Source organism: Tympanuchus pallidicinctus, unplaced genomic scaffold (genome assembly GCF_026119805.1).
Source record: "Tympanuchus pallidicinctus isolate F22 unplaced genomic scaffold, pur_lepc_1.0 scaffold20, whole genome shotgun sequence".
Taxonomy (NCBI): Eukaryota; Metazoa; Chordata; class Aves; order Galliformes; family Phasianidae; genus Tympanuchus; species Tympanuchus pallidicinctus.
The window spans coordinates 12,467,332-12,480,373 of NW_026294722.1; the positions used below are offsets into that span (position 1 = coordinate 12,467,332).

At 47.4% G+C, this 13,042-nt stretch overlaps 2 protein-coding genes and 1 long non-coding RNA gene across 11 annotated transcripts in view; 2 read left to right on the forward strand and 1 right to left on the reverse strand.

Moving 5' to 3' along the window:
• Positions 1–269: 269 nt before the first annotated feature.
• GHRH (growth hormone releasing hormone) lies at positions 270–5,119 on the reverse strand. Of its 2 annotated transcripts, none has more exons than XM_052684184.1 (6): positions 5,027–5,119; positions 4,081–4,212; positions 3,331–3,435; positions 2,632–2,769; positions 2,203–2,262; positions 270–1,191 (listed from the first exon to the last, which is right to left on the reverse strand). In XM_052684184.1, the coding sequence occupies exons 1-6, from the start codon at positions 5,104–5,106 to the stop codon at positions 1,167–1,169; spliced, it is 540 nt and encodes a 179-aa protein (XP_052540144.1). In that variant the 5' UTR covers positions 5,107–5,119; the 3' UTR covers positions 270–1,166. The 2 variants fall into 2 exon arrangements, with proteins under 2 accessions (XP_052540144.1, XP_052540145.1); XM_052684185.1 differs by having other exon boundaries at positions 2,166–2,262.
• Positions 1,125–10,271, forward strand: LOC128081182 (uncharacterized). 3 transcript variants are annotated; one of them, XR_008207024.1, is made up of 4 exons: positions 1,128–1,208; positions 3,972–6,847; positions 7,155–7,269; positions 10,179–10,271. It is a non-coding gene; the product is annotated as an uncharacterized LOC128081182 (long non-coding RNA). The 3 variants fall into 3 exon arrangements; XR_008207025.1 differs by lacking the exon at positions 10,179–10,271 and adding an exon at positions 7,553–7,631; XR_008207026.1 differs by lacking the exon at positions 10,179–10,271 and having other exon boundaries at positions 1,125–1,208; positions 6,518–6,847; positions 7,155–7,264.
• Positions 10,272–12,528: 2,257 nt separating this feature from the next.
• The window catches only part of LOC128081184 (dynein light chain roadblock-type 1-like), a 33,318-nt gene continuing 32,804 nt past the window's right edge, over positions 12,529–13,042 (forward strand). The window contains exon 1 of one of the 6 annotated variants that reach the window (XM_052684195.1): positions 12,529–12,802. In XM_052684195.1, coding sequence (XP_052540155.1) covers positions 12,653–12,802 — 150 coding nt within the window. In that variant the 5' untranslated portion in view covers positions 12,529–12,652. The remainder of the gene's footprint in view (positions 12,803–13,042) is intronic. The other 5 variants (XM_052684186.1, XM_052684189.1, XM_052684187.1 and 2 more) reach the window with 5 other exon arrangements.

The following is a 13,042-nucleotide window of genomic DNA, read 5'->3' on the forward strand; positions in this document are numbered from 1 at the left end:
AGTAGAACGTGGTCACTTCAGGGACAAGGAGATGATATGTATACTGCAGATGAGCAAGGAATTGCTCTGGTGCAAGGAGGATACTTTAAGAGGCCCCAGTGTGTTTGTGTGCAGGTGTATTTCCAGCCTGGTCCTGAGTGGTTGGCACTGGTACTTTGCGAGCACAGCTCTGAGCTGTATTCTGTGCTCCTGCCAGCCCTCCTTGAGTGCTGTCTTCCACTGTGTGCCCACAGTCAAAAAGTCAGTGTCTCAACAGACAAAGAGTCATCTTGACCTGCTGTTGAACAGGTTTATTTAGAACAACTTTTATTCCCTGCTAATGATGGGAGTGCAGACCCCATCCTGACATTATTTACATTGCAGAAGACGTAAATATTACACAAACAGTAGAAGAATTCAGGTGACAGGGAAGGAAGTCGCTGTGTGAGAGATAACTTGTAAGTGATAGTGCAAACATTCACTGCTTAACCCTATGGCCACGGGGGAGTTCAGAGCCACTGCATGGCACATGGAATTAAAACAGTGTCAGCCCAATCTGATGCACAGAGATCTCTTAACTCTTGCAGAGTAAAGCTGTACTTTGGTTTAAACACCTTGAGTTTGATCAGTGACTGCTTATAATAAGCTTTGTATATTCAATTTTGCTGCCAGGGCTCTATCCAGGAGCCAACGGCCCACAGCAGTGCTTGTGATGAGTGGCAAACGTGTGGATTCATGTCTGACCTCACCCTGTGCTGAACTGTGGGTGGTTGTGCCATCAGCATCTGTTTAGAGGAGGCTGTAATCAGTTCCCTGAATCGCCCAAAGGTGCTTTTTGGTGGCCTCATGTACATTAATTGGGCCCTCAAACAGAGTGATGATTTGGCAGAAGTTTTGCTGCTCTTCATGATCTGAAAGCTTTAGTTAGTAATTAATGTCTCCAGGATTACAAGTGCCTGGTTATTCTAGCAGCCTGAGGTTAAACCACAGAGCTTTGGTGGTTTTTTTTTTCTGATTCACTACACAAACCAGTGTTTAGAGAGGGGAATTAAATAGTAAAGACTGAAGTAAATGAAGTAGTGCATCAGAACTGCATTCCTTTCAGCAGATTTGAGGAGCGTATACATCAGTCTCCAGCTGGTCACCTCCAGGAATGTCTTCATTGCTGTGAATGGTTTACTGTACAGTTAGATCCACGAGCTCTGAATCATTCTGGACAGAAACAGGAGGTAAAGAGAATTAAGAAAAAGCTACTGGTGAGCACGTGCAGATTTTTTTCCCCCCTTTTTTGAGTATTTTTTTGGCTCATCTTACTTATGGGAAGAACCACCAACACCGACATGGTAAGCAAGCAAGATGCCAAAATGTCACACTTTCCAGCTGTATCCATAGGCATCATTTCTTTTGTACCATTCTGGTCTTTCCCTGCTACCCACAGCCCCTCTCTGTGTAATATTCGCACTGGTCTCTTCACACTGCTTCATAACATGCTGACTATGGGTAGGCAGGCTTAATTTTTGAGATAGAGGAATAAGATGGGGTTGCTGCATAATGGAAAACACATTTGTGTGAATGAAGATGATAGCAGCAATGGCCTATCTGGGGAGACTCAGTCCCACAGGGCTGTCAAGGTTTAGAGCATATTTCTAGTTTCAGATGATTAATTTTAGGACTGGGGAGTACAGAACATTGTGAGGCTTCATTTCCCATTCAGTGCACTGAGAGGGAAAACCTGAAATGTTCTGGACATCTAAAGGTAGGTTCTGCTCCCTGGGAGAATTTTGTTTGCTTCTGCCATGGCCTTGATACTCAATGCCTCAGCTTTATGAGGTTGCTTATGGCTGCTGTGAGTCTGTTCCCAGCTGCACCAGTGGGCACTGGAGTTCTGCTGGGCTTGCTGGTAGATCTGCAGTAAGGGCTGTGCCTGTGGGTGAGCGCTGGAGCAGTCAAACCAGCTGGCATCCTGGGGAAACATGTGCCTGGGTCTTCACAGCACTGATGGTATCTGTTCAGTCTAATGGGTCTTTCGATATTTAACAAAACTCATTGGGAGTTTTTTCCCCTGAAATTGCAACAGATGCTCTGTCCTTTGTGAACAGCAGCGGCAGCTGACTTTGCCAAGGCAGAACCTTCCAGCCATGTGCTGGGTGCTGTGCTTACAGAATTGCACAGGGGATGGTACTCACCAGAGCATGGGGAGACGAAAAAGGGAAAAATATTTACATGAACTTAGCCAGGGTGCTGGGAAACCCCTCTAACCGACTGTTGGTCACATCCTGAGGCCTGTGAAAGAACAGAGTAGGATGAATGATGCCTTAACTGGGATCAAGATGATTTTTTTTCCCCCACTGCTATTTGGCTGAACTCTGGATGTGAGGAGGCAGCGTGGGGAGGTGCTGCCGAGCTTTAGATGTGAGAGGCAGCACAGGGAGGTGCTAGTGCTGCAGGCTGGCCAGAACTGTGCCTTACCTGCACCCCACCTGCCCAGGAGTGAGCTTGTGCATACAGGTAGGAGCTTTATTCTTTCCCTGGGTGTATCTGAAAGATGGCACCTGGTCCAGTAGCTTCACTACTGCTTCATGTTTGCCAGACAGCAAAAAGGGTCTTGTCTCATTCCTGCAGCAAGCAGATAACAAGGTGGCTCCCGCCTACCTTTGATGCTGCAGCATGGCTCCCAAGAAGTCCCTCAGTACCATCTGCTGGTGGTAACGGCTGTCCATCAGGATGCTGTCTGACTGGCGCCTTGTCAGGAGCTCGTGCAGCCCTTCTCCTGGACTGCTCTCGCTGTTTCTGTCATGTGAAGATGAGAAACAGATCTGTGTGAGGTGCTTTCAGTCCTTTGCTCCGATGGCTCTGGCTGAGCAGCATGGCAGAGAGCCTGCTGGGCCTGGGGCTGTTCTGTTCTCCCTGAGAGAGCACAGCTGCATTTGCCCAGAGCTGGCTTGCACCTGCCTAGCTGGGCTTATCTATCTAAGCAAAGCTACCCTAGTGCTGATAGAATGGTGGTTTTCTATGTTCAAACAGGCCTGGAACAACAGCATAACAATGGGTGTTTCCTTCCAGTGAATGATGGTTGCAGCTGTTAATCTGCAGAGGCTGCTGCTTGTTGCTCGTGCGGTAGAGCTCTCAGCTGATGTGACACTGATAGGCTTGGAGGGAAGGATTAATTGGGCCGCTTGATAATCGCTGTGATTAGAGGCATCTTAGAAGTGGGGATACAGAACGTCCTTTGGGTGCAGCGCAGCAGCAAAGATTGCTTCTGTTGCAGCAGAAGGCAGCTATTTCTGCTACGTGCACAAAATGTAGTCAGCAAAGCATTGTCCCAAGGACATCAGACCCCTCATGCCTTACCTGAGTCGCTTGCCAATGATGGTCTGTAAGAATTTGCGGGCAGAAATCTGCCCCAGGAATTTGCGGTAGTTGTCAGTGAATATGGCATCAGCATGGCGCTGCATCCTGGGGGGGAAGACAGGAAGAGGTGTGCTCAGCGAGCCCAGGGTCAGCCTTCTGCTGCAGAGTGGGTGCTTCACATGTCTTAACAGACCAGATGTAACTGCTGAGCTCAGTGCCAGGTGAATGTACTGAATACTGAACTGAGTTAGTGGTGGAGGGTAAAACGACGTGGGAGAGTTTGGCTCTGACAGGGTGGCATCCAGCAAAGCAAAATAAATCTTTTGATCGATATTTGTACACAACTAAGAAGTGCCAGCAAAGCAAAGGTGACGTCAAGGAACAACGGGAAGAGGAAGAACCAGACTGGGAAAGGGCTGAGCTGGGAGTGGGAAGTTCCTGTGCTCTACAGCAGCACTGTGGTTTTGTGGGACACCCCTGTCCCAGACACAGGGTGAGCCTTGGGCAGTTCTCCAGCCTGTGCCTGGACACAAGCTACAGAAAATCCACAGGTTAGAGAAGCATAAACCATATGCATGGCCTTCAGTGCTGCAAGGATGAATTGGTTTTAAGACAACCAACCATCCCTTGTCTCTTGGTAGGAGAGGAAAGGAGAAGCTCTAATAGCCATGCTGTGGGTTTCCAGAGCTTGCTGAAAGACAGTGCTCCCTGCAGAAGTGCTGCAGCAGGGCTGAGAGGTGAGGTACAAACCTTTTCTCAGTGGGGTCTGTTAACAAACCCTCCTCATCCTGTTCCTCTGCTGAGGGACTATGGCTCTGCAGCAGGCTGTGGTCCAGGAGATGGAAGTTCACAGACTTGCCAGTAACAGGTCCTGGGCTGTACCTTCAAAAAAAAATCCCAAAGCATGCTGTGAAATGTGCTCAAATACCAGTCAGGGGTTGGTCATCTTGAGCATTACTCTGCATTCTGCTTTTTCTTTCTTTCTCCTTTTTCTTACCCTACCTTTTCAGTAACATCGATTTTGTACATCGCTCTCTCCAGTCAGAAACTGCCCTGAGGCAGTGAAAAGGCAATTGGTAAAGCTTCCCAGAATACGTTTTCTGAGCTGCCAGCAATGTCAAGCAAAACTCCAGCAATTATGGCATTGTCGTGCCACGGCTTTAGCACAAATATAAAGCATTTTCTATGAGACAATTACAAATCTACATTACAGAGCCCTATGCCCAGTTTTGTACATCCATCAATTTGTAATGGTAGGAAGTAATATTAACTTTTCACAGTTGGTAAGGAAATACTTGAAATATTAATATTAATTAGCAGCTGTTGAGTTCCCATACTGAATCTGCAGTTCTGATTTCAGTGCAGGTAGCTTTCAGGCACAAATTTCAGTCGGTGATGGAGCTGGTGGCGCTGGCTGCTCTGGAGATGGCTAGATTTCCCTTTATAGGACAGAGCATTCAATGCCAAAACCAATTGCTGGGCTGAAATATTCCACATTAAGTGTCTGACATTGTGTCAGTTCTTGGGAATCTACCCATAAACTAGCAGCATTCCCAAAAAATTAAGCCAGAGTAAAGACGTTTTCAGCAGTGGCTTTCAGAAGGTCTGGCAAGCTTCATTTGACATGTGCTTATTTTGCACAAGGTCAGAGGTGAGGCGGAGAGTTACAGTATGGGTGAAACGTTCAGCATCTTACCTGAGAGCTGGGTAGAGAGGAAAGGAGATGGAGCTCGCAACTAAATGCAGGAACAGGAACAGGGTGGCCTTATCCAGCATCTTCCACCCTTTGGAGTCACCTGGAACGTGGAGCAGTGACTCAGTGGCACAAGTTGCCCAGAGCAGCCTCCCCACCAGCCCGCATCACTGGACAACAACCTCTATCGTGCTCCCTGTGACCCCTCCTGCCCAGCTATGCCCAGAGGAGCCCCCTCTCCACCAATATGAGACACCTGTGCAGCTCTCAGCACTTAGGTGAAAGCAGGATGGACTGCACCACCAGTGTGTGCTGCACACAAACACTGCAGTGTTTTGCATCCTGAGGCTGGCTGTGTGTCCAGCATCCCCGACGGGCGGCTCAAAGCAAAGAATCGCCCAAGGTTGCACAGCACCAGCAGGTGAACTCAATGCTTTTGTTACTGGAAGCAAGAGATGGTGGGAGAATATTTCTGTTAACATCATTCCTCGGTTTTGATCAAAAGCAATTGATCTTTAGCTCAAAGAAGATTCTTTAAGAAAGCAGAATGTGGATGGAGATCTTTAAAACATGAAGTTTCCTTGTTCAGCTGTGTTATTTTACACAAGAAAAGGGCAGAAAGATGTTTGATCTCCATAAAAGAGAAAAGCTCATGTTTTTAGGGGGGAAGAAAAGAAACTTCCAAATGTTTAACAATACTTGCAACAAAAGCAGTTTCCAAGTGGAAAGGATCTAATTGGGTTTCTAATTTCCCCAGTGAACCTTCCAAGCAGTGGATTTTCTGGATGATGGTGGCAGGAAGCAGCTCTGATGGAAAATGTCAGCAGTGAGCACTGATTCATTGCACAGATACAGCTGCCCACATTCAGCTGAGTGCACACTGGACAGCATGGGGAAGTTTCTCTACGCACTGGTGTGCTGTGTGTGTGTGCAAGGGAGCATGCTGCTGAGAGAGTAACAGGAGGAGGGGGGGTGTGCTGAGTGGCAGCCAGTCGGCACAGAGGTGCACTATGAATTGGGGTTCCTTAGTGCAACCCTTCCTCGTTCTGGACCCTGTTCAGTAGTGCCAACAGCCCCGATTTGAGCAGAGCTGGGTGCAGGAGGGCACCCTTCCTCCAAACCTGCTCTAAAGGAGGGCTTCACCCCTTGGATGGCCAAGGAATGCCCAGAAGCAGCGTAAGAGGTGACTGAGAAACACAGGACTCTTGCTCTGGATTTCCATTAGTTTTCTATCTTTCACTTGAGCTTGGAAAAGCATGTCCCTCTAGTGCCTCTCTCCCTTAAATAGCTCAAATTCCAAATCAGAATTACTGATTACTCTATATGTGTTGGAGGGTACCAGGAGACCATGGCACCAGCATCTAAAGGACATGCCAACCAGGAGATGTATTCAGTTCCAAGAAAAGCCACTATGTGAGCTGAGAAGTGAAATATCGATGTAAATGAGAAGAAAGTCTCACACCATGTTGTCCACTTCCCTTTTTTTCTTCCTAGGATGCAGCCTTGACTGCCTGTGCTGGATTTTCCCCCAGAGCCACTTTTTGTCCCTTTGAGATTCTTTCTTCTTTCTCTGCTTTTCATGTGATTATTTTGTTTTGTTTCACCTTTCTTCCCATCTTGCTTTGCCTTTTCTCCCCTTGCTGCCATCAGCCTCTCATCCCTTCAGCTTTTTTGGGTATGTCTGCCTCCTCTGGGAAGGAGCCTAAAGCCTTTCAGCCTCTCCTCACAAGTGCCTGCTGTTTCAGAAAAGAGGATTTAAGCATCACCCTGCACATGGGCAGATGACAGCTCTGCAAAGCTGTAACACCTTCACATTCTCCCGAGGTGAGAATTTTGCCTTTCTTTTCTGCTCTGGCAGCATGTGGATAAAAATGATTAATAAATTCCGCTTTAAGATGAAGAGCTTTTAGCACCATTCCAACAGATAAAGCACAGTAGCTCCGTTCCATCCTGTGCAGTGTTAACACAGCGGCGTTTGTGAGAATGATGTTGGGAGAGATTGATGACTATGACTCCCAAAATCTTACCTGATCGGTCTCAAAAATACCACTGCAGAGATGAAACGGAGCTTCTATTGCGCCTGCTGGTTTGTGAAGTTCAGACTTTTACACCAGGATTTCTGCTTTTCTAGCACCATATTTCATTTGAAGGGGCTCACTGCCTCACAGCTGGCTCCGTGTTACTGGAACACGCTGTTGCATTCCTGCTCACACTTCATTTGGGCACAAACACAGCTTTGCTGATTGGTGAGTAGAATGGTATCCATTTTTCGAAAGGAATTTGCACGGATGTAGCAAAAGAAGGAATCTCTGCTTCGTTTAGTAACTGCTTGGCAGTTTTACAAGGCTCCCCTGTATTATTACCGTACTGCTTTGTCCTTATCCAATAGTTCAGTTACTGTTTCCTTCTCTAACTTCAAACAACAGAATCCTATATGATACAAAGGGTGTTACATCCAGCAAAGCTAATTACCAGTGCGAGCTTAGATTGCAATTCAGTGTAGTTTAATTGCCTCTGATTTCCAAATAGGAATTATCTTGCTGAACCCACATGCAGAGACCCGTACTTACCGTTCCCTCAAAACGAGCCCTTCCTGGATCAGCTCCTGCTCCGATGTGTCTGCAACAGGGGAACGACTTCTCCTCTGTCTGTGCGCGCTGCGGAGCCGTCCCCTGCACCAACCCCAGGCCCCCGGTGAGCAGGGAGCGCACTGAGATCTGCCCCCAGCTGTCCTCTGCCTGCCGGGGAGGTGCGCTCCTCCTCTTATACCTGTGCTCCTCTGGAGTCCCGTGGGCTTCTGCGCGTCACAGCATCAATTATCCCCATGGGTTTCAAAGGCTGTGTTTAGCATCCTCTTTTTTGCGTGTGTTCAGGGAGGTTGTGGGGAAGGGGTATGACTATGGCTTAGGGCTGTTTGCATGTCTTTATCATTCAGAGAGGGAAAAGCAAATAACAACAATGATAATCAGGCAGAGTAATTGACAAATTTGCTTTGTAAAGTAAACTTATCTTTCCCTTTGCAATTGCATTTCTTCCTCCTACCCAACAATAAAAGAGAGTTAACCATTAATAGTTCCTCACGCTGCCTACTTGGGGGGGGGGGGGGGGGGGGGGGGTTCTCTTTGCTATTTTCTTTTTCTTTGATTATGAGCGTTTTCCTCCTTCTCCTTTGTCACTCACATCTGCTAGCACCAGCGGGGCAGTTCATGCTTCAGTCCCTCACAAACACAGCAGCTTCACATCGGGCTCACGGCAGCTGGGAAGCCCTGCTCTGCTTGTGTGCTCTGCCAAAAGGCAGATGTCTTCCCTGGAGGGCTGCATGCTGGCAGCTGCTGTCACTGCTGGAGCAAGGAGTGAAAGCCCCCCTTAAAAAGGGCACATACCTGGGGCACTGGGAAGGCTGGGGCCATTCAAAGGAGGTGAAAAGCATGACTTCTGCCTGTTTTCAGTGCTGACTTTACAATGCACAGAACTGATAGAAACCCAGATCTTCCCATCTTGGGACTTGCTCGCCTTGGTGCTGGGTGGAAGTGTCAGCAGTGAGTGACTCATCTCTGCCTACTGCAGGACGCCATCACCTTGCACTCAGCACAGCTGCTGCTGGCAGAGGCCAAGTGCAGGGAAGAGCAATGCAGCTGGAATGTGCAGGAGATTCAAGTGGTCAGTGTTGGTCCAACTCCACTTCCCCTTTGCTTCTTGCAAAGCAATCGGCATTGTCACTGTGGCTTGCTTCTTAGTGGAGCTGTGACTGGAAGGTCTTGATAAGCAGTGGACAGAGAGGTATGAGCGAGCTCAGCATGCCAAATCTACAAAGGATTAAACAACAGCCACTCTGTACCTAGACTGTAACCTCCAGTTTTGACATGCTCTGAGGGCTCACATTCCCTTTGGTGTAAATCAGTGCCAGGCAACTTCCCTAAGAGATCAAGAAGGGTTGAAAGGAGCAAAGCAGGAGCTGGAGTTGGCCCTCAAGTAAGCAGCTGACCAGAGGACTTCCGAGATCATTCAAAAGCAAAACAGCTCCACGAAGAGAAGTGAGAGCTGCTGCTTCCCTTACAGCTGTGAGAAGTGGCATCAGCCTGCCCAGGGGGAGAGGATCTGCTGTAAGACCAGGCAGACAGATGTGCATCATCCTTACTCTGGACACTGGAGAAAGGTATTCTTGGATAGCACAGAGCAGGGTTTTCCAAAACTGCTGTACTGATGCACACTCCTGCGCCCTGTTTCTGCAACTGGAAAAGGATTTTTGTCTGTATTTTTGAAACAATCTGCTCACATTCTCTCATGTGTGAGGCCAGGTGCTCCAATTTTTCAGCGTGGCTTATTTTTCTTCCACTGTCTTGGTGCCACACCGGCTGCACAGATGAATCAGCCCACGCCGTTAAACCAGTTGAGAGCTGATGCTGCTCCAAGATATTATCCTATAGATTGTCTCTGAGCTAATTCTCGATCTGCCTGGCCCACTGCCTTACACAGAGCTGCTGTAAGATACAGGGCAATATCTCTCAGTTCAAAGGGAATCAGTCGATAATTGACTCATTTATAGCTGCCTGCTGCCCACCTTGGGTTATGAGAGCTATAATCTGCATTTGTATCTTAAGTGAGCTGCTGTCAAAGAAGGCCATGTAAAAATCTCTGTGGTGGTAGGCGCTTCCCTGTTCTGCCTGGACTGGGCTTCTGTCGTGCACAGCTGGACCCAAAAAGGCCTCGCAACAAAAAGCTCTTTGTGACCAGGTCAACTGTGGGAGGCAGCAGAATTTTCTAAAAGCCCTCCAGGCTCCATTGGGTAGAAACAGCTTAGGAGTTCCCAAAGTATAAACAGAGCAGCTGGTCTGTCCCCAAGATTTCCTGTCTTGTTGCCTCCCACAATGAATAGCTGCCTTTTGTCCTAGCCCTACATTGGTACAAAGCAACAGTCTATGGCCAAGTACAGGCCACCACGGGTATCTTTTGCTGGATTTTGGAGTCATGTCTGTGTAGATGTGACCATCCCGGGTGAAGCACAGGACAGGTAGCTGTATTTCACTGCTGGTCCTTTGCTGATGAAGGACACAATGTTAGGATCCTGCAGCAATTTCCCAGATATTGATTTCCTCTTCGCTTTACCTCCTCCAGACTGCATGCCACGCTTTAAAAAATCTCCCATCTGTTCCAGGTGCGTAGCACACAGCTCCAGATAAGCTGAGCAGCGTGCAAAGTGGTCCTAACTCACCTTGGGAGGCCGAACATAAGGACAGTAAGAAGTAACCCATCAAATGACAAGAAAGAAAATCATCCCCAGTTCTTCACTGTCAAAAGCGTTTCTGCACTTCTCCAAAATGTCACAAGCAGTGGCTGCTGTCTCCCCGTTCCTTTTAGAACAAAACCAAGTGTTTCCTATGGTTTTCTTTCACTCAAGAAGCGTGGTGGTGACTAGTTTGCCACAAGTGCCCTAACGTTACATTAGATGCCCTGGACTGAGAAGACTGAGTTATATTTTTGGTCTAACTTTGCCACCTTACGGGTAGCATGGTACACATTTTAGTTCAAATGTCTTATCCCACATGGTAGACCAAAGGCACACTATAATTAAGTTACCATCAGTCATTTAATACATTGTCCATTATTCATGAAAACACAGAACTTTTTGTTCCAAACTTCTTTACAAAAATGCAATAATTTCCGTGGCAAGAAAGCAAACAAAATGAGATGAAAAAGACCAGGTTTGATCAGACTTATAATTACTTCTAAGGAAGAAATGGAGAACCCCAAATTGGAAGACTTGCCGTTAGAAAATTATGCAAGTCTTGGCTTCTCCATCTTGAAAGGATAAAATGTTGAGATGTGGATCTTCAGAGCCTCCAAAGCTGACCCTTTGAACAGTAATAGATTTCCTGGGCAGAATTTTCCCTTGAGGAATTCAAATTGGTAGGAACCTCAATACAAACAATTATCAAAATTATCTCCTGAAAAAGGTCCTTCTGGAAGAGATCACAGTTTAGACTATGAAAATGAGTCTGAAGCAGGGGATCAGATTAAAAATAGCGAAAATAATTCCCTAATTCAAAATGTACAAGAATGTGCTATTAGAAAAGACTGTCTCAGAGAGTTAAAAGCCTGCTTGAAAAGCCTACTTAATCTTCAAACATTACCACATCACCCAGACTACAATGGAACAAATGGCATCAGCCTGCAGGATCCTATCTGTCAGAGGCATGATGTGCACTGTGGGTGCAAACCATTTATAGAGCCGGCACCTGTCTGCCTCTGTTTATCTCCTCCAAGAGCAGCAGGAGCATTTCAGCACTGCCCAAGTGAACTGCCGAGCCTTTCAGCCAGATGTCAGTATGTTACAGTCAGCTGAGAGTTACTGGCTCCTCAACTTCTAGCTCTAAATACCAGCTCCTTCCGCTTCCTCACTGGCAAACAGAGCTCAGATGCCAGCAGTGACTGCATCTTCGGTCTACCACTTTCATTTCATTTGGAAAGGAGCCTTGTCTGGAAGGTTACACAGGACAGGACAGTACAACTAAAGTCAAGAAACAAGGGGAGCTGGCGTTAATTCTACCCTTGTCCCTGGTTCGTGGTGCTCAGGTGCACTGAGGTCCCTCGGCTGCTGATGCCTCTCCTGAGGACCCTGTGTTCCAAACACTGATTTGAAAGCTTCTGCTGAAAAAAAAAGGGTTTGAGTAAGATGTGTTACTGATATCGAAAAAGTAAAGTGGTTTACAGAGTGGGAGTGAGGAAGGCTTTGTTTCCGGTAAGGATTGGAAGGGAAAAAAAAAGAAAAAGAAGGAAACAAAAAAAAGAAAAAAGACAAAAAAAAAAAAAAAAAAAGAAAAAGAAAAAAAACAACAACCAGAAGTAATTAGACTCATCTTTTCTTGCATGAATAATAATATACAACCTGAGGATGAAAAGGTATCAGTGCACAAGCTCATGGTGTTTGCGCAGTAAGTGGTCTTGCTACTGAGACTTGTAGGGAATATTGCAATGCAAACCACAGAAGAAAGTTATAAAGATAAAAAAGCTGAGGATGATTTGAATTCAGAGGAAGACTTCACATCTGAGCTCTGTCTGCTTAGAATTATGTGCTGACACAATTGCCATTTCTGCTTGCTGAACCAATGTTAGCTTTGAAACCCACTCAGATTTCAGAGGCTTTGGAAAGTAATTCAACCAGCCTACACCTTCAAATGGCTGTCCTTTTTATCATCTCAAAATCAGTGCAAATGCATGGCTTGGTGTGGAGCAGGGGAAAGGCGTGAAGCTGGAGCGGGCTGATGGCACCACCTGCTTGCAGTTCAAAGGTGGCATCTCTTGCACAGATCCTGGCAATGCTGCCATGTTACATGATCTGCGGGAGGCTGGTGGCGCAGGGATTCGGTAGGAGCAGTAAAAAAGATGAAAGTTGAACATGAAGTTGATTCTTGCCTGTTCAGCTGTTGCTGAAATGCAAGTTTGGCGTCCCTCCTTGTGGTTGGGTCGGAAGACCAAGGCTGTCTTCAGAGCACGTCTGTGAGTCAGGCTGGGAGTTTTTGCTAGCAGGAAGTCGCACCGTCGGAGCGCACGAACGGAATGATGGCTCTCGTTTCCCCCTTGTAGAAAGCAGCCTCCTGGAGAGCAGCAGAGCAGCAGGCTGTCTGCGCTATGGCCGCTGAAGTGCATTTCTCGGCCCCTGAGATCCCTGAGCCCACGCTGATGGAGAACGTGCTGCGCTGCGGCCTCTTCTTTGGAGCCGTTTTCCAGCGTGTGTGCGTGTGGGCCATAATGCTGCCAGTTCCCAAGTGCCCAGAGACAGTAAGTAGCGCTCTGCTTGATAGAGGTTGATAGAAATGCTGAGGAAACGGGCTGGGAGGGAAGCAGCTGGAGCCGTTGCCTACGGTAGCGCGCCGCGGCATTGCTGAGAGTGCGGCAGTTTGTTGTGCCCTTCCTTGGGCGTGCGTGCTGTTCCTGGTGGCACGCAAGGAGCCTGGAGGTGCAAGCTCATCTTCTCGTCGTGCTGCTGCCGCTGCGGCTGCTTCAGTGGGCTGTGAGTGG

Excerpts from the sequence above, each read along its gene's own strand:
- GHRH (XM_052684184.1), bottom strand. The coding sequence starts at position 5,106 with ATGCTGGATAAGGCCACCCTGTTCCTGTTCCTGCATTTAGTTGCGAGC. Across the intron at positions 4,213-5,026 it reads CCTCTCTACCCAGCTCTCAG|GTACAGCCCAGGACCTGTTA; the intron begins GTAAGATGCTGA and ends TTTTTTTTGAAG. Across the intron at positions 2,770-3,330 it reads ATCATTGGCAAGCGACTCAG|AAACAGCGAGAGCAGTCCAG; the intron begins GTAAGGCATGAG and ends TTCACATGACAG.